This window comes from Mycteria americana, chromosome 1 (genome assembly GCF_035582795.1).
Source record: "Mycteria americana isolate JAX WOST 10 ecotype Jacksonville Zoo and Gardens chromosome 1, USCA_MyAme_1.0, whole genome shotgun sequence".
Taxonomy (NCBI): Eukaryota; Metazoa; Chordata; class Aves; order Ciconiiformes; family Ciconiidae; genus Mycteria; species Mycteria americana.
Window position 1 is genome coordinate 61,274,592 of NC_134365.1, and position 24,886 is coordinate 61,299,477.

Here is a 24,886-nt window from a genome sequence, read left to right on the forward strand (position 1 = left end):
CAGGGGCATTAATTCTGACTATACCTTTTCTATTCCAGAGCTGCCTTGTGATGAATCATCTTGGTGCAAAAGCAAATTAAATTACTCAGCTTTTATTGCATCCTGTAGCATTCAAAGACAAAACTCAGGTTCTGCAAACGGGCTGAAATATTTGAATCACAAAAGTCAAAACCTGTGCAGTGCTCTTCTAGCATGTTAAAAAAAAAAACCCAGTATGACATAAATCATGATCAAATACTACATGCAGCAATACTATACTTGCATTCTTTCTTCTATCAACTTGAGCTAAACAAACTAGCTACAGTTAGCTAACACACGGAGAAAGTTGTTTCCCCAGCATAACAGAAAGACTGATGCGGTGCTATACGGAGTCTGATGGAGAAGGGGAAACAACTGAAGTGACACAAGGCAGTGATAACTGTCCTCATTTCTTTTCTGCTTCCCCCTCTCAGAATTATGGAGAATCCTTGCCTTGACTTGGTGTCTCCATAAAGTCCATGTAGGCAGCATCTCTACACAAAATATCCCTTCTGACTGAAAAAAGCAAGGACAGAAATCACACCAATACTACATATTCTCCACAGCTGCCTACTTCTATATGTAATGCCCTTTTTGGATCTCATCTGCAAGTGTTTGCAAAAGCTAAAACCAAAAGGACCTGCATAACATGCATCCTTTTGCAATAGCACAAGATAATTAAATTTTACAGGGTGATATATTTTACAGGGTGATTAGACTAGTCAGATTCCTGGACAAGGAAACAGAACATGTTTTCATGGGAAGAGCATCAGCTGTATAATAATTCACCAGAATATCAGGCAGTCTTGCTGACTATGTACAAGCTTAAATGCTAAAGGCCGATCTCTGTCTTCTTGTAGTTGTTGAATTTATCCAAATCTGTTCAATTTTATCAGCAGGGGGGAACTTATTCCCACCAGTCCCTCACTTAAAGAAAGATGAGAGCACAAAACATCCACCATAAGCAGCACCAAAGAGAAAACACTGACTGCCTTTTAGGACATACTCAGCACTAACTTTAGTCATGGCAACTACTGCAGCGGTATCCTAAATTATTCCAAACTAGTCTGCACCAACTGAGAAGGGCTCTGATGTAGGATTTTTAGTGTTCACCCACTAAGACTGTTGATGTCCAAGAGCTTTCCAAGATTTTAATCAAGTTCATTTAACACTTTCAAGATTGCTGGGTGTGAAAAGCTATATCCTTCTTCCTGGAGACTGATGGTTCAGAAGATCTTCAAAAGATCCTACACTTAGATATACAGACATCTCTGAAGAAGAAAATGGCAACACTAACTTTCATTGCTGAGAGATAACATGGGATAGTGTTTGAAGCTACTGTACTGTCAGGCCCTATGAACAGCTGACCTACTTGCATAAAAATAAGCATGCCACGGAAAAAAAACAGTAACACTGAACAGAGAACCACCACCTCACTAAAAATACTCTGAATTTTGATTGAATTATTGGCTGCAAATACATAACAAACAGTTGGGTGCAGGACTGAGGGAAAAAAAACAATGCACCTAAAACTGCAAGATGATTCACTCATCTTTGAAAAAAAAAAATAAAGATTTTTACCAGGGAACTGATATTTGTACTTTTAATAAAGCAGTCTAGAACTATTGGAGATAAAATATCAACTTGTTACTTCCATCCCAATCCATCAGAATTGCAAAAGTTACATACAAAAATTTCAAAGTGCAGTTTTTCCATCAGCTTCTGCGCAAAACAACAGAAGTTGCATTCCACTTCTATTTGTACTACCCCTAGAACTTCCATATGTATTTTCCTCCTCAGTTACACACACACACACACAAAAAGATTTCAAAAAGGTCAGTTTCATTATTATTGATCAAAAATAACAATCTTGCCAGCCACTTTCTCTCTGGAATAGTGGACATGCTTAAACAATATTTCAGGCAAACAGCTTTCATAAAAAAGATTAATAATATTTTACTCAAAATTAATAGTTTTCATTGTTTCTCAGATTTCGACTTTAGATTTTAGGCAAAGTAGTTTTTTTCCTATTTTTAAAAAAATAAATAACCTTTTAAAATAGATTGGTTCTGCAATTCTACCAACCTGTGCAACTCTTCAGTTTTGTCTTCAGTAGGGCCCGTGGTTAATAAGCAGTGTCGAAGGATGGCAGCCATGTAACGAAATTGATGAGATTCAGTCTATATAAATATAAATTATGAAGATATTTTTTCATTTTGAAGATTGCAAGTGGGGGTTTCAGGTCACTAGAATAATAAAAATTAAAGATGGAAAATACCTATTAGATCACAACATCCATCCCTATCAATAAAAGGACTGTACCTTAGAGTTCACTGAATGCTTAACGCAACTAACTGTCATATGCTGGCCTTTTAACTAGGCCTTGTAAAAGTCGGTGGGGACTTTTTTCCCTTTAAATGAGCCTTCACTACCAGAAAACCCCATTACAAGCATTCGCTCAATTCCATACCACTACTATCTTCCTTCCTGTATTTACACCCGGCTGCCTCTTCATCCATTTGGATTACATATGTTCTTCATTTAATTTGCCTCCTCCTCATTTAGACCTTTTGCTGCCAACAGTTTCATTCCCCCACCCAGGCTGTTTCTTTTTCTAATTCACTTGCTTCTGTTCCCTTGATATCTTTTCTCCATTTCGTTAATAACTTCTCTACTCTCAGCAACCTTATTTGCCCTACTTTTGCTCTCTCTGAGCAATTCCCCCTTCCAATCTCCCACCAGACGGCAGCCACACAAAAGTACACCAGTAACTGCAATCATTTAACTGTGTGTATCATTGTCCTCGTCCTTTTTCATTAGCTCTTCTTGGCATCCATCATATGTTCTGGTGTGTTTGACCTAGCACAAAGCGCCCCAATGCATCTTTTGTAACATCAGCATCCAAATCTGCCAACTGTACCACCTGCGGCTCTTGCCTGGCTTTGCTACTTTGAAACCATCTCCAGCCATTAAATACTGGTGTTTCAAATGGTTCTCTCCCCCTCAGGACGGATCTCATTTAGTTTTCTACCCACATGCCTAACCTCTCTGCTCTCCTTTTATTTTCCATCCCATCTACTGTTTGTAATCTCTTCAAATTCTGCATCTTCAGCCCACTTAATTAACATGCTGTTTACTCTTCTTACAGATCATTAATATTTCCACAGGGATACTTGCTAAGCAGAATGTCACCTAACGTATCTGGCTAACAGTTTACAACTACTAAAGAGCTCTTCAGTTTAAAGGTTCCTTGCTTTTAGAAACTTTTAGTAAAGAATTATTACATAAGCCTTATCTCAAAACACAATATAAGCTTCTCCTGCCCCAGAATGTCTTAAACTTAAAAATCAAAAAAAAAAAAAACCAACCCAAAAACGGAGAAAAGGTTACTAACACTAGGATTTCCTCCAATCTGAAGGAAATTTTCCTGACAGCTGCATGCTTGGGCTCTTCAGGGACGAAAAGTTTTGTGGGACAAACCCCCCCTCATTCCACAGACAGCGGTCACACGAAAACTCATCAGATAACGCCACAACTGCGTGCCACTCCTGCCCGCCTTTCTGCGGTAAACTGGGCTTTTCATCTCTCAAGATTCCCAGTGTTTTGTAAGAACATACCAACTTCAAGATCCAGATTTCAAGAGCTTACTTCTCAAGAGGTGAATGTGTAATACAGCTTCATTTTCCAACTTAACACCTGACATTATTTCCACCACACAGAAAAACTTAATCACAAAGATGATACTTCTCAAACTCTGAACTAGTAAACATTCATATACCTGTATTATATGCTTGACTTCAGGTAATTTTTCTCCACTCAAGTTTCTACCTCCAAAACACTCACGTGCCTATACAAAGAACTCTCTGACAAAGTTAAAGATATTTTTAATAAAGGTCTAAGTCAGGAACATAAACAAGAGAAAAGTCCCTCACTTTCTTTATATTTCCTTGAAATTCAAAGTATTCACTTCTCTGATTTTTTCCCCCCACTCACTCAATCTTAAATTTCAGGACTTCTTATTCAGTGTATCCTTGAGACATTAAAGCAAAGAATAAGCTTCAGACTTTTTTCAAGTTTTACATTCCTTAATGCTATGATTAATGTCTTATTTGCTGTTTAGTCCAATGCACTGGAGAGAACAATTATTTGTCAGTAAACTTCTGCTTAGCTTTATATGCTGCATATTTACAATGCCTGGTGAAAAGCTAACAACACTGTTTTAGAGACAATATGACGTGGACTAAAAAGAAAGATTCCCTATATAATTCTATTACTGTAGCACAGACTTAGGCTATTCAACAAAAAAAGTTATCCTTATTGTTTCTGTTTATAAATTTAGGGATGCAACACATAGGAAGCATATTTGTCTAAGAAAAAAAATTAGACCTGATGTTATAATGAAAAAGACAAGATAAATCTTATTCATAAGACATAACAATGAAACTGCGTTTGGTTCTCATGCTTGACCTCATGTTAAAAGATCACGTTTAAGTCCAAACCTGGTGTTGGGAGGATGGGAGATAAAGATAGTAAAAACAGTACACTCTTTCTTCAGAGTTATTTGTTAAAAATTAGAGTTGATGTGCTTATCATCATGCCCAGAGAAAACTAGGGAGACTTCTCAGCTCTCATTATTACCCTATTGCTATCGTCCAGTCTCCAGAGATGTAGCCACCTGATACACTTACATTAAAAAGTTTTTCCTAGCCAGTTAATTATTAGTGAACAGCATTTATTTTCTTTTGGAAATCTAAGACTCTTATGAAATAATCTTCTTTTCATTTTTTATTTGAAAACATACAGTTCTAACTTGCATTATATAATCCAAACTATTCTCCCATTACACAGAAAATGGATGGACTAGATTTTTTGCCTAAGTAGTAACAAGAAGAAAAAAGTTATTTTGGTATTCAAAGCAATGAGCATTAAAGACTCAACACCTCTTGAAAGCCCAAGATCATTAACACATGACACAATAAGAATTCAGACAAATTTTCTCACACTGATTTTGCATATAGAGAAATTATGATGCAAAATTTCAAGACTACCTTAGCTGCTATTTTCAAAAATGCAATCATATTCCATCAAAATTACAGTAGCAAAAGTAGTAAAATCCTTGCTCTGGGGCTTGGACAACAACTGCCTCTTGTGTATCTACCTGCTGGTTCTGGCTCTTGCAGGCTAAACAAAACCAATTTAAAAAACACTTCAGCTAAGCCTTACCTTGCTGTGGACATTCCAACTGTCAAGTGTTACATTAAAAAGAGCCTTTAGTGCCTCAATGGCACAATCTGTCTCTTGCAAAGACAGAGGAGGCCTGTCACGATCTTCTGCTGCTTTATATTCTTCCGTCCATCTCACACTCAGGGAACTTTCCAAAGCCTGAGTCAAAACTTGCACCCCTTGTAGTTCCTGACGCAACTGCGATCTAATATCTGTGTGCAGAAGCGACAAGAGGAAGAGGAGACGCAAATCAAAGCATTTAATGTCATCAACGAACTGTTGGTCCTTGCATTTTTCCAGAAGATTGCAGAGCATAGCTGCAAGATTCAGTTCCAAGCTGAGCTTCTGTGCAACAACACTATTAAAAATTATGTTACAGAGGCATTTTAAAGCTTCTACTATAACAGGAAATTCAGACACTCTCTCCAAAGGATCTTCCACAGTGTCCAGCTTTGCTAGCCTCATAAGGATCTGCATGTTCCTCTTCGTGGTTACAGGCACTAAAACCTTCTTGTCCCTGGAGAGAATCCGGAGGGCCTCCAGGCAGGCAACCTGACATGAAGTTTTTGTGTCTTTTTCAAGGATATTTAGAATTCCCTCACACAGTTTCTATGCAAACACAAACAAACAAAAAAGGAACAGTTTTAGCATCAAAATATTGGTGGCAATAGGAAACTACTTTTGCTAAGCTTCCATATAACTTTTGAGTTTTCAGCCGACTTGACTTGAGAAACTAGGTATTCTGCATTAGCTCTTCAAAATATAAACTATTGCAAAAGACCTCCAAAGATCATCAAAAGCAGTTTTCCTCATGGATACAATCCAAATACATCAACATTAGCAAAAGCATTAAGCCAAAATGGCAGATGCTATCCACCATTGCCAATTACGAAGTTTTCTCAGTATCAGGACTAAAAACTTGAGTAGCCAGAGTCACAAGGCTAGAGAGAAGTGAAAAGTTTTAAAAATACATCAAAGTAGAACAAAGTACACCTACAGTACCTGCAAAATTATAAGTTGAGGTTGTTTCAGTCAGGAGGCTGGGAGAAAAGAAACCAAACCAAAATAACTGCTGCTCAACATACATGTATTAGTACTCCATGTTTGGTAACAGCTATAATTTGTGTTGCCACTTCAACCTAACCTATGGACTTCTCCCATCTTAAGTAAGGGTCTTAGAAATGTTACCTCTGACATAGAAACATAATGCAGTTTTATCGGAAGACTTACGCTGTAGCAGTTTTACCAAACCAGCAAAACTTCTGCTTTGTCAACACAGATTGTTCTTGAAGTCGCAATACTTCACTGATACTTTATACCAACATGACTAGAGGGGTAAACATTAATAATATAAATGCAGCAAGAGAAAATACAACGCTCCGAGACTCTGCAGGCCAGAACAGAAACATCTGAATTACAGAAGAATTACCTTTTGCGAGACAGAAACGGACAATCAGATGATCAATCAAAAGGGAGAAAAGACAGGACAGAAGAGACTGCTTGATGGGGGAGGACTGCATAGGGTTTTTATGCCTTAAGCTCAGGACAACACTACTACTCATGGGTACCAGAGCCAGAAGTATAATTACAAAGAAGTTCCCAGATAAGTGGCAATATGAACTGCCTTATACCTCACAGGACACAGTTCCTCCCTGCTTCTCACCCCCCAAGCTTTGTGTCTTGATCATTGACACAAATAAATTACCAAAGAAGCCATAGTAGCAACTGAGTTGAACAGCCCTAGTGCAGAAGTCTGCTTAGGACCTGAAATTTATATCGTGGTCTCAGGCAGTATTTGTCAATAAGAAAGTGATTAAAAAAAGCATAGAAATACTAGCAGAGTAAAAAATAGTTATTGGGGAACGGTCTTTGGAATTGCACTTTTCACCACCACCACAACAAAAAGGCAGGGAGCACAGCAGCCCATCCCCCTGACCCAAAGTTCAAAACAAAAGTTCCACTTGGGACATCCAAGCAAGTTTTGTTACTGTGATCACTTACAATTAAAGCCAAACTAAAATAAAAAAAAAGGTTAAGTCTAAAGCAAATCTAGAACAGACACTCCAGAAGAATAAGGGAGAAAACAACACAAGTCTTCAACAATGTTAAAAGACAATCTGTAAACAAAGTCAGACAGTAGGAACTCACAATATGATTTCTAGTGTGCTTGTCCTGGGGTGAAGCCCACCCAAAAGCACCACCCAGACGACCAAGACCTTGACTACATCTCCACAGCCCTGACTAGATTAATCCAGTAAGAGTTTGAAAACAAGATGTGAGCTCCACCTCTTACTATCACACAGGCAACATGAGAAATCTTCATCAGAATATTATAGACACTGCAACAGTATAAAATCCATGTTTGACTACCTGTACAGGCATATAGGTACTTACCATGGGAATTTCATAGATAAGTACCTGGAAAAAGATACTCAAGTACAGAGTTTTCAGAGTTCTTCAACATTAACCTAATGCTGCTCCCACAGATCCGTACAACCCCCTGATTAAGCATAGTATGCTAGGCCTGCACTAACTGTTTCTGAAGGTGGCATCTTTGAAGTGTTTTTTAAAAAATGCCTAGGAAACAAAAAATGACCAGTCTAGATCCACAGTCAAATTACCTGGTCACAGCTCAACTTCTTACAAGAATTTTGTTTCTACTGTTAAAAGAGTTTTCCGTACAAATAACTTTGCTTTGCAAGCTGAAGCAACAGTCAGGAAGTCTGTTTGGTTTTGAGGAGTAACACAGAACAGAATGGACAGCTCAGAGAACTCCAGGAGAAGGCCAGTTTATTCTGTTCCCTGTTTAAGCACATTTCTATTAGACTTAGCAGTTATAGTCTCCCTTGTTGACATCAGCTGCTACAAGGTGGTCTGTAATAACTTACCCAAATTCAACAGCTGGTTCACCAACTGGACTCTCCCTCTCTTCAGGAACTGTGTAGCAGTACCATATTAACAACAGAAGAAGCCAAGTTACCAGCCTTCCCCAAACCAAGATGCTGAATGAACACTTCAAAGACATACTGGGCCAGACAGACTGCCTTATCAGTAAAAAAATACAGCAGAAAAACATATCTGATTTTTCATTAACAGTGCTGAAGGTTTCTTCTAGGATTTTAAATACCAAGGATCACTTCATAAATTATCTGATCTGATCAATACCCACTGAAATTAAGGGAAGTTTCCACTCATTTTTGTTAGCAGCAGAGCCTATACACATCTCGCACCTGGCACTCTGGTCTTTAATCTCAGTCAGATAAAACCTGAACACTCATTTGACTACAAAGAGACCAATCCTCCCAAACTCAGACTGATTTTTTTTTTTTCCCCCCATAAGTTGCACCCACCTGCTGCTATGGAAGTGTCACTGCAAAATGTCAAAAGCACTGCAGGGGAGATCCCAAAGGGCACCAAACTCTCACTGACTTGCCATGGGAGGTGGAAGCCTAACCCTCCCTCCATACATTTGAAGACTATCCTTGCAATTTAATTAAAGATTATAAAAAACATCATCTTGTGGCTTCAAATCTCAGTGAAATGCAGCAGTAGAAGATTCTTAACTCTGAATAGCTGTACTAAAGATAGATACTAAATAGCACACAAGCATTTTTTTTTGAGATTTAGCAACCTACTTACAACTTAAAAAAAGCCAAACCATTGGTGTGCTTGTAAGGTGCTTCAAGTTCCTGAAGCCTTGGCTCTATAAAAGATTTCACAATATAAGAAAGGCTAGAGTTTATTTTTAAAAGCATTAATTATACAGTCTTATGCATACTACATTAACAACTAAGCCATGACACACTTAAGAACAGGTTACTAAGCTTCCTAGCCATTACAGCAAAATACAATTTTTTTAAGATGTAAGACTCACATAAGTGAAAAACATGTAGGAACTGCTGACAAAGTTCTCTGGAGTTAGACCCTGGTGAGCCATAAAGACTGATTTTAAAGGAACCAGCATTCTGTTACGATACTGGCACTTGCAACACTGCTGAAATCCGTGACAGTGAACCACTGCTGACTGATCTCAAGTGCCGATAGGAACTTAGGAAAAAATAGAGCATCTGATTATAGTTGAAGAGTTATCCATGGAAAGTTTTTAAGTGAGGAAACAAAATTCATCCTATTAGGAAATTGCCTTGGAGACAACTAAAACCAAATGCCATACAGCACATTTTCTGCTTTCTCCTTGATGGTGTGAGGGAAGTGATGCAGAGAGAAGAGAAACAGGAAAGGATGTGACCACAAAAGCATTACTATCCTTTTCATTTTCTTTAGGTGGTGCTTTTTCTACTGCCCTGTAGGCCATTAGCATGGCATAAACTAAGGGGCACAGATGTTATTTATTTGGTTGGAAATGAAAGCACATGAAAGAATTCAGACAGCAAGGTACCTCCCCTTTCACAAAATATATGATGATTGTCCTAGTTTCAGGGGTTTATTGCTATCCCCTAAATTACTGTATGAATTTAACTTTTTTTTTCCTGAGTTCTATCCTTTCAACATTCAGAAGGGATTTTGACTTTCATCAGTCATCCTGCAGCAAGAAGTGTTTTTCATACACTTTTCCACAGAATCAAGGCAGTTTCTAGTATTTGTAAACTTTTTATTGTAGAATACATTCCCTTCTCTAAAATTCAAGAACTCGCAGCTTTTGTGCTAATAGTAAGGTTAAGACAGAGCAATACACAGTTACTTTTGTCTATGCTGTAGTGTGAGTAACAATAAAACATTTTCAAATTTTATTGCGTGTTAAAACAGGAAGCCCAGAAACACCCATTTATCATCTTGTCTTGACAAGTAAAATATTAATCCATTTTGGTCCTTTATCCTGATAGCATAAACGCTTGATACTAAGAAGCAACACAGTCCTATAGAAAAAGCAATATCCTGAGATACAAGAGACCTGTGTTTTCTTCCTTTGCCATCTTTGTTTACAGGCTAATTAGACTGGGGGGGTGGGCAGGAAGGAGAGGGGAGCACTGTAAGTGCTTATTAGCAGGTGCCTATATTTTCTGGGCTCAACCTCAGCTGGGGATACTAGGTGCTTGTGAAAAACAGGGTACTTCATGATCTTGCTCTTTGATCCTGGGGTGCCTGCATATGACGTCCTTTTCCACCTCCTCTCTTTGTGTTTGAAGATGTTTAGAAAGCACACTTGACCTATATTCACTCTTTTCAATTCACAGACCACTAAACTTTAGCTGCATTATGTCAGCTGAATTTACTGTAGCTTCTCAACACCAGAGTAATAAATGTCTTGGTGAGAAAAGGAGACAATTTCCCTTTATTTGCTTCTTCCTCTTTGGCAAATCATTCTCTTTACTTACACAGGCCTTCAGATTAGAGCAGGAACAAGAGAATATAGTCTCCATTCTGCAGGTATTCAAATCCAAGCAAACACCACTGCTTTACTGAATATAGAATTTATTTTAGACACAGATTATTCAGTGCTAGAGAAGCTGCAATTCAAAGGTGAACAACAAAAGTTCTGGTAAACATTACAGAAATAGAGTACATGCTTTATCTCTTCTGCACCGTTATTTTTGAATTATGCCATAGATGCTGTAAGTACCAGGAGAGGTACGCTTCTTAGCAATCAAGTTTAAACTAAAGCAAGGGAAAAAACCCAACCTGTTGTCAAATTGACTTGGAAATATGTTGCTCTCATTTGCCACTTTCCTCAGTGACAGAGCATATTAGTAACAAAATTACCAGAGAAGTCCATCAAGAACAGAAATTCTACAACAGCAGAACACAGGAGGTGTGCTTGGTTTTGTATCACCTTCACTCATTTCTCAAGATCAATGTTCTTAAGACTTCTTTGTATATTTCAAGGCATAAATACATCCATCTTGATGGAACAGCAAGTGATATTAGCACACAGGGAGCAACATGAAATTCTTACTACACTTGTTAGGCTTAACTTAAACAAAAATCAAGCTTTTTAAAGAACTGTCCACAAAAATGAAATGAGTCTGCCCTACTCTTCTCTAATAGCTGGGAAAGAAAAGCCACAGACCTAACAGTCCTAACTCTTTTAGCATGGGTGAACCAGAAGCCACCATGTCTTTGGCCTCATCAAGTATTATGTGCCAGAGCACATAATTTATTTAGGAGAATAGGAACATCATAAGTGGTACCAGGTCATGCTTTCCTTCTCCTGCATTGGCTCAAGTCCCTCTAGTTCACTTTGTCTTCTGACCCATGTTTTTCATCATTTTCAAATTTCAATTTTAATTAAGTTGTCTCTAGGGGTTCAAGAGAAGTACATTCTTAGTTTGCTTCAACTTAGTTCTGCAGCTGTTCAGTGGTGAGAATGGTTAACGAAATCAACTGTAGTGCCAAACACAAAGTTCACAAGGAACTGTATTTCCCCAATAGGTCATACAGGTCTGCTATTGTTTACCCCATCTGTATTGCTATCTATTCCTCAAACTTACCTTCTACTTTACTACAAACATGAAGATTCATAGCAGACTCTACACAATTTTCAGGTAGATGAAAGGAATGTTAATAGTAACCACAATAAAGTGCACATGACTTTTTCAACAACTCGTAAGTTTCTGTGGCTCTCAAAGTTACTCAGAAGCTTCTCTTAAAACACAAGTCCCTCTCCATTTCATATAAGGCAAAATTAAGCATTTTACATGTTTCTCATATTTTCAGTAGACTATGCAAATCAGTATTGCAGAAAACCAAAGAGAAACTATGTTTTTGGCAAGTCAGAGATAAGAGATTCCGGGAGCAAAGAGGCATAACTTGGAATTGCTGAATAAGAATGTTGGCTGATCATTTCTGCTAACAGGAGCAGCGTTAAAAGAATAAAATAATTGTTTTATTCTGCTATTAGGTTTCAGAGTTAAGCATCCAAGACAGTAAGAAAGTAAGCCCAAGAGTATTTGAAACGTTAGTTCAAGCTTTCATTTTGTCTGGAAGTCAAGACAACATTTATATAACATTTATAATCAACTGTGCTGAATAATGGGACAATTAAATAACCTCCTCTAAAGGAAGTTAAAAAAAGGCCAGGCCCAATTTTTGCCTAGTCTTTGTGGACAGATGTGGGTGGGGAGGGAAGGTGTACACTTGTACTCCTTGAGGATGCAGTCTGCTTCACTTCAAAACTTCATTGTTCAGCCCGTATTGACAGCAGGAGGTTGGCCTGTTTGGCAGGAGCCTGCCAGCTCTGACATGGCAGAGGCCCAAGTTCCAAGGTTGAACACGTGAGAGCTTAGGCTAGACGGCACTCCACAGGTAAGGTGAGGAGCACACACAGTAATCCATGTTGTCAGAACCGGTGGAATAAACACCTGGTTCAGAGTCACAGAAAGGTGAAATTCTGCATAGCTGCACTCTCAGCCCTCCCCACTGAACAGGGTGAGGGAGAACCCTTTACAACCTCTGTAACCCAGTGGTGAAAGAAGGGGTTTAAAAGAAGAGATGGGTTTCACTGGCTTGACATAAACCTTAAGAGATGTAAAAACTGAACAATGCTGGATGGGAGTGGGCAGAACCAGAGGGAATTAGAACAAATGCTTAGTATTAATGAAGGATACTTAGTAACTTTTATTCTCTTACAGATGGGTACTCCCTTAAGGGGTTTCAGTAAAGTCAGAACAATAACAACAACAATTAATACTAAGATACCACACAGTGTGCCCACAGGAGTGCTTGAACTTAATATTTTTATAGGACACGCACTAACAGACTTTAAAAGCTTGCAACAAAGTTACTGGGAGGAGAAAAGTTCTGTGCCTTTGTGGGCTGCAGGAACCTTCAGACCTCCCAGAAGTGTCACAGTGTCAACAGCACTAATAACGAGGTTATTCTGAGATTTAGAGCATGACAGCATCTTGCTCCATCAACATACTTTACTGCTTCCATCCTTCCAAAGTTCAAATATGGTACAGTCCACAGCCTTAAGGAATCTCCCCATATCATGAATTTAATTAGGAGAGAAAGTCCCACAATGCATTTGATATTATTTACCATCATCTATTTCAACACCCTTAAAACATTCAGCAATGGGGGAAAAGACTGTTTTGGTGATTTTCTTCCCACTAAAGGAGGCCTTGAATTTTAGATCCATTATGTTCAAATTGAACCTGAACAATAAATCAAGAAAACTGATCTCAAACTTTAAAAATTCATATTACAGGACTGACCCACCACAGTAAGCTGGCGCCAGTAGAGTAGAAACCAGATGTTTTAAGTACTACAAGAGGTGAAGCAGACAAAACATAAGGAGTTGAAGAGGAAATATGTCAACCATGAAGACCCTACCATTTCAGGTAAGAAAATGGCTTATGAGTAATATTCTTACATTTGGCTGCTGCTTCCTTTTTTTCCCTTCTTCCCCCAAACTCAGCATCTTCATCCAATTTAAAAAGTCAGTCTTGCTTGCTGTCTCGGACAGATTTACTTTTTCTGTTATATCACCTAGGCAAATGGTGCTGTAGCTCCTTCCAGTTGTGGAATGCCATGGCTAACTAGGGAATCAGTACTGACAGATGTTTCCAGGACACAAACAGTGCTGTGATTTTCTTACCATTTTAAGTCTGTAAACAGCACAAACGTGTTGCTACTTCAGAAGCAGGATTTGGACCTGTCAAGGTATAAATAATGGAGAACAAAGCTATTAAATGATGAGAAAGTGGTTCTAAAACCACCTTTCCTTTTTGTACTGGGACATGTGAGGCTTGAGCTGAAGTGCGCGCTGTGCCACATTGAGAGGGAGACACCATGCCTGACATCTCTCTCCAAGGTGACTGCCCAGTCAAGTTACCAGAGATTCATTTTCTGGAGTTTATTCCAGCATAGACCTAAAGAACCAGCTGTTTGTGTCAACCATGCCATGCTGCTGTGAAGTGTTGCAGTTCTGAAGATTCAACCTTTTCCAGTGAAACACTGTCAAGAACTTCTTGGCTGGTTGAGACAAATAAAGATTTTAGATTTCTAAGAGCTGGTTAAGCTCCTGAAGCAACCACACTGCCTTAATTTCAGCTGCTATTCCAGGACACATTTACTTCTGGTTGGCAATTTCTATACTGTTTACACACACAAACTGAAAATCAGCTTTCAGAAATTCATATTTTTTTATTAGTATATGACAAGTTAAGAAGGAATGGCACCAACTTGATCTGCCTGGTATCTGAGTAGATCTTACAGTACAACACAGGCTGCCAACTGATTTAAATCCATAGCACCCATCCTATAGGCCAATGCAGACACATACATCATTAAACAAACAGCCAGGACAAGTAATAGCTCACATTACAATCTTGTGGTTTTTATCATCCTGTGATGTATTAAAGTCCTGTGGCTATGTCCAGATAGACAAGCTTGATAACATTACCACGTGTCCAGAGAAGGGCAATGAAGCTGGTGAAGGGTCTAGAGCACAAGTCTTATGAGGAGCAGCTGAGGGAACTGGGGTTGTTTAGCCTGGAGAAAAGGAGGCTGAGGGGAGACCTTATCGCTCTCTACAACTACCTGAAAGGAGGTTGTAGAGAGGTGGGGGTCGGTCTCTTCTCCCAGGTAACAAGGGATAGGACGAGAAGAAATGGCCTCAAGTTGCGCCAGGGGAAGTTTAGACTGGATATTAGGAAATTTTTCTTCACCGAGAGTGTTATCAAGCATTGGAACAGGCTGCCCAGGGAAGTGGTCGAGTCGCCATCCCTGGAGGTATTTAAAAGACTTTTAGATGAGGTGCTTCGGAACATGGTATAGTGGTGGTCTTGGTAGTGTTAGGTTTACGGTTGGACTTGATGATCTTAAAGGTCTTTTCCAACCTATACGATTCTGTGATTCTGTGATTACCTCTCTTCCTGCCTTCTAGAGGACACAACCTACTTTCCTCCTGGAGTTCAGTATTACAAACTCACTGCTGATTTAGTTAGTTAACAGCTTAAAGCATCATGATTTGAGAGCCATATTACAGCAGAACAACTTTTGCTGTCCAATTTACCCAGCTTCTATAGTCAAGCCATAGTTTTGACCTTTCTGTCTTTCATATTTTACAGCGTGTCACTGTTGTATACAGGTTGTCCTCTCCCTAACCGTATCCAACCTAGAAAAGCGTAAGGCTCAGTTATGCCTACGTTACAATACAATTACACTATAGACATAACCTTGCTGTAATTCTAAGGACGTAGCTGAAGCTGTGTGGTGAGGCAGAGAAAAAACTTGCATTGCTACTGTTGATCTTTTACTTGCACTCTTGCATAGACATGAACAACTGACAACAACGTCTATGAGGCTTGCTGGAGTGAATAACTAAAAGAAATTACTCCTGGGCATGAACAAACGCAACACGCAGCAAGATACTCGTAAGAAGCATGTATTGCATTCAGCAGGTTATATGACGAGTTTCCAATAGCATCAGAAACCAAAGACAAAATCCTGAAGTCCCTCTGTATTTGCCCCCATACCTGAACTTCAAGTCTACTACATGACTTCATTATAGATTGTGACCCTTTGTCTGAACTCTCTTGCACTGCAATCATTCTAAGCTAATAGCAGCAGAACTGCACATACTGTCAACTCAAGTGTATTTTGGTATTACTAAACAAAAAAATAGAACTTGTTTCTGTATTAGCATGAGGCTACATCATGAAGTCTTCGAGCAACCCCCATTAATTTTGGTGACAATTTCAGCAGTTTGCTTTTAGCAAGAGCATGGTACCATCTTACCTTTCAATTTAAAGCATTTTTATTTTTACCTTAACTGAAGGATAAAAGGAGAATGCTGAATGTTTTACAGACCCTAAGGATATTGAGCAAATATTAAAAAGGACACACATAGTCCTGTCACCACATTACTGAACATCAGCTTCCAGTAAAGCCATAGACAAAGCCAAATATTTAATAATTGTACGTAGGTTTTTTGAAGCTTTAGAACTGTAGAATTTTTCAGTGGCATCTGTTCAGAGGTGTATTTTTCTTATTTACTTCCTGGAGAACCATGAGGGCAGATTCAGGAACAAAAAAAAAAACAAACCACCCCACAGCTTTTTATTGTAAAGTATGTGCACACAAAAGCTGCCTTTATAAAAGTGACTCCGATCACATATGATTAACATCTTTTCCAGTAAGGAAGTAATGCTGTGGAAATGCAATTTAAAAAAACATTTAAGTTTTTTTTTAGAATAAAAAATTGTTAAGCAGAATTGTTAAGTCCTCTTACTGTCCTAAACACTCCTTGATGAACTTCATACAGCTTTAAGTTAATGTCACAGAAAGAACAACAATTTGCCCAGAAAATGTGTCAAGAACTTAACCAATTAAGTAATAATTCTATCAAGGGTTTTCAGAATACTTCTTAGCAAGACAGAAGCCGCAACCAACTACAGCAACAGGCTTAAAATATTGAATAAAACATTATTCAACGGTATGTACACTTCTAAAACATTCAGCTTACAAAACTATTAAACATACTTAAGTGTTTGTCATACTGGCTATTGCTCAACTACAGCTTTAAACACTGATTCAAATTTCCATATCCTATAATAAATTAAAGGTATTTCCCATAAAAATCCTGTTACAACTCTGCATTTAACATGTATCTAAATCCCAATCAAGAAAGCTACATATACCAGCGCAGGGGAGGAGGGAGCGGAATCTCATGAGGTCTGTAACAGCTGTTCTGTAAGATGTAAAAAGCAAAGCAGGGAAAGATGTTTTCAGGGAGCTCCCAGGACTGTGAAACAAACCTATTCTACAGGAATTCTACAGGGGAAGGCTTCTAGGCCACATTCCTGGTTTTATTTTATTTTGATTTATGAGAGACAACAGCAATATATACTGTAAGTTTTATGTAACTTTCACTATTACTTCTGTGCTGAACTGCATACTTGCACTCAAGAGTGAAGTCAAGCTAGGAGGTCTTCAAGTCATCTGTGTAATAAACGTTTGTCACTTAAGATTACTGTACACATAACTGACAGTTTTGTAAAAGCAAAGGTCAGAGAGACTTATCCCATCCATTTCTACCAGAAAAAGACTTAAGACCTGAAAATATTTAGATTTTGCACAAAATCATGGAAGGAACTGATGTGTGTCCAATATGAGACAAGCTATCCTTGCAGGACTGTTGCAATTCTGATTTCAAGCTTTGAGTTTATTTCAGAAATAGAGGAAACATGCAGCCTCGTTCACTAATGAACATTTTCTGAATAAATATGCAAATCAGCCCAAAAACTAATTAGAGGAAAGAAAGGAAGGGTCTTGTCATTACATATGATGCCATAAAAATAATAAAAAAAAAAAAATCAAGGGCAGCCCAAGCTTTAAATGTGAGGCTGTGGATGGATCTCAAGGGACCTGTTAAGCCCTGACATACCTGTACAGCTCCATGCTATAACACACAAACATTTCCCATCTTTGGAACATGACATGCACAGTACACATTCTGCTGATTACAGCTACCTTTGGATTAACAGGCTTCTGTAGCTTTGTCTCCCTTACAGGTCCATAGCTTTCTTCTGTACTTATCCCTTCACCTTAGTCCCTAATATTCTCTAAGTATCTAACATAGACAAGAAATTGCTACCTACTGAGAAAAAAATGCAAAAATGTATTGCAAAATGTTTATCTCAGATCCAGAAGAAAAGAGTATCCTTACTCTATTCCTCCACCCCAAATCTCTACCCAACAAAGTTATTTATAGGCTTTTCTGTTACTACTTTTATTCAAGACAGGGCTTTTTGTTAGGCAGATTTGTTTTTCTTTTTCAGAAAAAAGGGGAATGAGCAGTTGTCATGTCTCTTGCACTAAAGAAACAAAATTGAAAACAGAACTTTATAATCACTAATTGCACCCTTTCACAATGGCAGCTAAGTTAAGAGACTGCTTTTCCTTTGTTATACTTTGAACCAGAGCAGGTATGCAGCTCAACAGCCTATTTTACTTACCTTTCTTTTGTCTTCATCTGCTGGATCAAATCTGAAAATGGCCCGATTCTGTAAAAAAGAGAAGAGTTTGTATTTGTTAAGTGAACATCAGCTGCCAAGTACGTAACACCTGCAAAAGTGTTATAAAACTTTAGGGGTCTGCTTAAAACCAGCTTCAGATAATGAGGCCATAACCATGTCAACTCCTGCCCTTTCCCATTCTACCCAACAGCAAGAGCTTCAGTGAGTGGCTCCAACTAACGATTTCACAATTACCTCACTACTGGTGCAGAGCAAGCCTTGACCTGTGGGCTGTGTTTCTGATGCGAGTTAGCAACCTCACACAAGGCATTTTACAAGGTGAAATACATTAGCTATAGTCTTGTGTTTTACAGATACCTTATTACTCGGACTATTCTGCAAGCAGTTCTTGTTTACAAGCTTTTGACTGCACTTTAAAGTGTTCCAAACTGGAACAACCATAGTATAATCTTGCCCAGAAAACAAGTAGTACAAATCAAGTAAGCCTTACTACAAAAACTACCAGTTTCCGTACCATGGCAATTTCCAAAACACATTACCAAGGTATTTGTTCCTGTGGTACAGTTAAACACAAGATAGATAGACATGGTCTAACAGCAAGTACTTATTTCCTGTTAGACACTTCAAGTAGTAATTGAGCCTAGTTCTATGTTAGTATCCTGAAGTATGTTATTAGTGAAATATTACTCATATGACACAAAGTTTATTCTGCCAGTCAAAGAAAATAGCAGTAATACTGGAGAGTTATTTTAATGACATTTTAAAACTTCCAAGCTAAATGATTAAGCATGATGAACAGCTTCTAAAAATATAAAAACCTCAATTTCTTTTATTTCTAATACACAACCTGCTACATCATATAAGTGACTGAAAAACAAAAGTGATCCTCCATAGCACATTAGTGGGCCTCTTACCTTTCATGACACAAGCTCACAATTACACAGAAAGGCCTTGGACATCCACCCTACCACCAGGGGTTACCAATATCAGTTAGCCCCTTGAGGATGATAGGAAAATAATTCCTTTCCTTTCTCTTACAGGGCTCCCAATAACACTATTGAACCACACAAGTGCAGCAAAATGGCAGCCAAAAGCAGGTGAACATTAATTGATGAGCAATTAATCAAGAGAAGGCAATCTTTGCATTTGCACATGAACATTTTAGGAAATTTACAAAAGAAATGTAGTGGCAGTAAGCAATCTAAGCACTGGAGGAACAGAGATTTGGAATAATCATTGCAAACAGGACAGCAGAGAGGAGCAAGAACAAACCTATTCATTTCTCTCATTATAGTTATTCTATAGCCACCTGCGCCTTAGAACTACACTTAATCCATCATTTCTCTTCAATTAAAGCATATTTAATTTTTTATTTGGAAAAAACCTAAGGAAATCTAAAGCCCAGAAGAAGCATGGGTAAAGATCTGAAACCTGGAGTACTGTGCCGAGTCTTTGCTGGCCCACAGGCAACATATCTGAGTTAGTAACACATTGCACAGAAAGAGAGATGTAGGGAACATTAAGGCAAACTTCTTAAGAAACACAGTAAGAGAAATGTCATATTGAGACAGTATTAAAAGATTACCATCCCACTTCAAAATAAGTATTTAGCTACACATGTAACTCCAAGACTTCATTCAAAGATCTGAAATGCCAGAAGAGAAACCACACCAGCTCCCACTCTGTCCTTGAGAATTCAACTTAAGCCTAAATAATTAATCTGGGGAAGCTGCTGAGAAGGCATAAAATCCAGTACAGCAAAATTAAGAAATTATGTTTGTGTGCGCTTTTTGACTGAACACATTTAACAAAGGTCATTTTCAAGAGTAAAGACAGGAGATAAAAGGTTCCCTCAATCAGAATCCTTCCTCTACGCCTTAGAGGTCAGCAAGTTAAAACAGTTAGATGTGTCTAATGAACTCTACACCTACCCATCCTTCAGAGAAAGTGCGCTGCAACCGTATCAATCTCTACATTTGAATTTCACGTGCACAAAGGCAGCCTACGTCAAGACTGTTGCTCAAACTTCTTCTAGAAGCTCAAGTTTGAGTGAAGATATCTGTTATTGCCATCGTTAGACTCAAAACATATTACACATAAGACAGCAAACTTCAAGCCATCCCTTGGAGGCTGAAGAATAACCGTACATCAATCTACACTCATTTGGCTTTTCCCCTAGTCACAGAGCTAGGAATCTTTAACTAAAAACCTGAGTGTTTGTTCCTGTAACAGATTCCTAAATTTCAGCAGATAGTTCAACACAACTGCATTTAAATTACATCCAAAGCCAAACTCCGAGTCAGTACCAGCTTTAGGGACTTGTAGTAGTGTAAACACACAGAAGCATCTACATGAAGGACATACACCCGATGAGTTGAGATGTGATCTTTAGAAATGGACTATACTTCTCTATGGAAATCTAGGTGTCCTTATCAGAGGGGGGGGGTGGGGGGGGTGGGGGGGGTGGGGGGGTGGAAATCCACCTGATATCTAGCTTCACTCCAATTTCTACTTCCCAACATCACCAGGAAATCCCTTCCTTCTTGAGTTAGCATACACATATCACACTGTAATGGCAGTAGACACTTTAATACCCATCAGCATTAAAAGCGCAACCTGTTGTAACCCTGCTTTTAGCTGTCTCCCCTTTTCTCTTTGCTTGGCCAGAAATGCAGAAAAATCAAGCGAGGTTTGGCAGTCCATTTTACACGTGCCCCCTCCTGCTGCAGGGCTGCTCCTCTGTACGCTGCGACGGTCAGTGCCCAAGCGGTGCGAAGGCCTCTCTCCCACATGCCAGCTACACCGGGCGACAAAGGGCTGCCCACAAAGGGCAGCACCTCGGGCAGGGGAGCAGGTACACAATGTTGTTATCCGGGAGACTTCGGCGTTATTCTGCCCAGCTTCTTCCAAGAGGTACAGGCAGGTTAGACTGTACTGAGATTTCTGAGGCAAACTTACGCTGTAGAATGGCTCTTTTTACAGCTGGATCACCCATAACCCACTATGCTACACGTCAGGCACGTAAAGTAGAGGCAAGAGAGAAGGCGCGGGGGGCCACAGGCAACGGGCTTGATCGACCCGCGATACGGCTGGCTCTGTGCTCCCGTGAAAGTCTGCTCTCCTCTAGGCACTGCCCTCGCTCACCACCCCGGGACCGCCGCGGTGCCCCGCGCAGCCTGCGGGCGGAGCGCACACGGGGAAGCGCAGGAGACGCGGGCAGGCGATGCGGGGCAGGCCGGCCCGGCGCCCCGCTCGCTGAGGGAACGGCAGCAGAAGCGCTGACCGCAGGGGACCCGCCGCAGAGCCCAGTCCGGGGCGCAGCGGCCGGAGCTCCGGCGGGCCGGGGGAGCGGGGGCGGGACCCCCCGCGGCCCGGTGCCGGCGGTGCTGCCCAGGGCGGGGCGGGGCGGCGACACCGCCGGCGGGAGCGGGGGCGGAGGGGCCGGCTCGCGCCGCGGGGGGAGGGGGAGAACACCGCCCTCCCCAACGGCCCGTTACCTCCTCGTTGTACCGGGCCAGGACCCGCTCCGCGGCCTCGGCGCCACCGCGCCCCTCCACGGCCTCCAGCGCCGCGCCCAGCTCCATGACCGCCGCCTGCCCCGCTCCGCCGGCACCAGCCGCCGCCCCGCCGCGCCCTGACCTCCTACCCCGCGCCCCCCTGACGTGACGTGACGTGACGCAACACTCCCCTTGGAAACCGCCCGGACTGGCAGGCAGCGCTCGCGCGCTATTGGCCGGAAGGGGCGGCCGCGTGCACCCGCGAGCCCTCCTATTGGCTGTCCTCCCGCCCAGTCCCGCCGGCAGGGGAATGAGGCGCGAGGACTACGCCTCCCAGCATGCCAAGCGACGCGGCACTGCGGCGCGCGGCGGGATCTGCGGGCTTTGGTGCCGCGGGGCACGATGGGTGCTGTAGGCCGCGCCGGGCAGCGGGGCGACGCCGGGCGAGAAGGGCGGCGGAGCGGGATGAGGAGCGCGGGTTCGAGTGTCGAGCGGCCACCGTCGGCCGGCAGAGTGCCCTCGGGCTGCTCGGTGGCACAAAGCACACCCCGACTCATGCCCTCCTCGTTTGGCTTTGCCGTAACGTCTGGCGGCAAAACAAACCCCTTTTTCTCAAGTCCCAGCCACCAGAGTGGTGGGGGTCCGTGGAAAGTCTCCATTTCCATTTGGAGACTAACCTCCCTCTCTGAGGGACATCATGGCTGCCTTCCCAAAACCGCCTGCGTATCCTTTCACAGAGGGGTCAATATGCTTTTTGGAGAGCGTTGATGTGGGTGTGAGCAACCGGGGCGTGCGGAGGACGGGTGCGGGTGCCCTATTTCGTACGGGAGGTGGTGGGAGGGGAGGGTGGGCTGCAGCAGCGCGGCCGGGCGAGAGCCTGCCGTGACAGAGCAAGGGTGAGCTGTGTCTCTGAGGTTCTCTGCAAGGCCTTACGTTTAAACTACAGCTAAGAAGATACGTAGTATTTCCATACTCAGGGTGCCCTATGATCAAAATTCACTGTCCAGATAGCATAAGACGGTATCTCGAAGCTAACAAAAAGCTACGATAACAAGACTTCGGAGGGAGCTGCAGCTGGTCTCTCCTTGAAGTATTTATTCATTCAGCAGCAATTCAGGAGGTACTCCGTGGTCATGAAGGGAAACTTTTCATCTCAGAAACGATCGGCTCCGTGGTGGAAAATACCACAGGGGCAGGGAGGTTTCGTCTGCAGATGGACGGTGGCTCCAAAGAGCGCTGGAGGTGCTAAGACGTGTCGGCATATGCCTGTGTGTGTTTGACCCAAACTAGGATCAGAATTTTCTGGTTCAGGTTTTCTTGCCACAATGGGTTGAGCTGAGATACGAAACCGGAACAACACAGTCATTGGCCTGCAAGGAGTAACAAAATCCAGCCCAAAGTGCATAACCATTTCTTCTGAGTCAGGTCCGTGTGTATACTAATGCAGCTTTTGAGAGAAACACAGTAAAAATAATCCTTTGCTTGTTTGATTTACAGCTCTATAATAAAGCATAAGCCTGCTTAGATTTACTTCACAGCACAGCAAAACACTCAGTTTACTTGTACGCTGCCAATTAAATTTTTTGTTTAAATTTAGAAAACCCTAAAAAATAAAGACTAGAAAACTGTTACTGCCCTTTAAAGGCACATTGTTATTCATCATCAGCACGTTTTAGTTTCCACTTTAGGTAGCATATGAAGGATTAGGATTTCAATGAAAGAGGAGGACAGAATAAATTGCATCCTCTACCAAAGAGCTGCCAGACCTTTTCAGATGGGTGCATACCATGAGCCCTTCCCATGTTAGTCAGCTTTATCTAAACCTTCCAAAGCAATGTCTGCCCCTGAATTTCATGGGTTTCAGGGTCAGTCACAACAGAATTGTGGGGCTGGGGAGGTCAGAGGCCATTTTTGTCAAAGGGTAGTGACCTTAGCAGCAAGAGGTAGCCTGACAAAAACAGGATTCATGCTCGTGAATGGAGTTCTCACTGCTCTTCCCCCGCTGAGTCTTTTTTCTACCTGGTAATGAAAAATCTTGAAGACTTGTAATGGATTTTTATATGCATACATACATACATGTTTGTGTGTGTATACATCTATTTTAAAATATTATATACGTTGTGTTAGTTATGCTATAATATATAATATTACAATATATTATATTGTATATATTACATCTATCTATCTTTTGTTATATGTTTTATCCCATGAAAAAGATCACACTTTTAATAAATTGTTTATCCATTGTAAGAAGAAAGAGAGGAGAAAGACAGAAAGTGAGCAAGAAAAAAGAAAAAGAAAAAGAAAGGAAGAGAAAGGAAGAAGAGAAAGGAAGAGAAAGTGAAAGTGAGATTGAATATTTTGGCATGTGGTATAAAAGCTTCTTCAGAAAGATTTCTGTAGTCACATATTTACTTTATATGCACATAAATACGTGGCGAGGCAAGAAACAGCAGTTTCAGTTACCACGGTCAAGGGAAGGGCTTAATTAGCAGGCTGCAGGCTCTGATTCAGGAGGTTTGGCAATTTGTACTAGGATGATTTAAGTGATTCCTGCCCCTAACTAGCCATTCTACCCAGAGGTTATCATCCTCTCATGAGCTGCTGCTCTTCATAGCCTGTTATATACCCCTGTGACCTGAAAGCTGTGGCAGTTTATATTAATATGGTGGGTTCTGACCTGCAGTGGTCAAGGAGGGGGCCTGCTTTCCCTTGCAGTGCTTCTGATGCAGATGGTGATGGTGACCTCTGTAGAGCTGTGTTCAGTAATCTATATATTGCTCCCCATGAATGTCGAGTTTAAATTTCAAAGCCCTCATCAGGAAGCACTTCAAAGGTAGTTGGAAGTGCATGTTCAGACTCCTGTGGCATCAACACAAGTTTCTAAATGAATTAAAAAGAAAAGACAGACAGACAGACTGTGGATGTTCTTTTGCAAAAGACTTTCAAAGCCCTATCTGACTGACCATGTTCTGTGGTGCTCTGTTATAAGCAGCTTTGTGGTGCTGCTGTTGGTCAAAATTCCCACTCCCATCACTTCGTGCATAGCGTTGCAGTTCGCCACTCAGAAAGTCTTTATTATTTCTGGGGCTGACACTGTGTCCAATATCCATCCTCCTTCCTGAACAGTCTCTCTGGGCTCTTCAAGTCAGGGTAACTGAGTTGTTCCCCAAATGTGCTGAAGGATATGGCATGTTTGTATACTAAAGT

General features: G+C 40.9%; 1 protein-coding gene across 2 annotated transcripts in view; it reads right to left on the reverse strand.

Moving 5' to 3' along the window:
• The window catches only part of RIC8B (RIC8 guanine nucleotide exchange factor B), a 39,323-nt gene extending 17,500 nt beyond the window's left edge, over positions 1 to 21,823 (reverse strand). The window contains exons 1-4 of one of the 2 annotated variants that reach the window (XM_075501926.1): positions 21,677 to 21,823; positions 18,159 to 18,206; positions 5,242 to 5,850; positions 2,104 to 2,198 (exon numbers count right to left, since the gene is read on the reverse strand). In XM_075501926.1, the coding sequence (XP_075358041.1) occupies positions 2,104 to 2,198; positions 5,242 to 5,850; positions 18,159 to 18,206; positions 21,677 to 21,763 (839 nt within the window). In that variant the 5' untranslated portion in view covers positions 21,764 to 21,823. Of the gene's footprint in view, positions 1 to 2,103; positions 2,199 to 5,241; positions 5,851 to 13,795; positions 13,853 to 18,158; positions 18,207 to 21,676 lie in introns of those variants that run through there. The other variant, XM_075501933.1, reaches the window with a different exon arrangement.
• Positions 21,824 to 24,886: the final 3,063 nt, after the last annotated feature.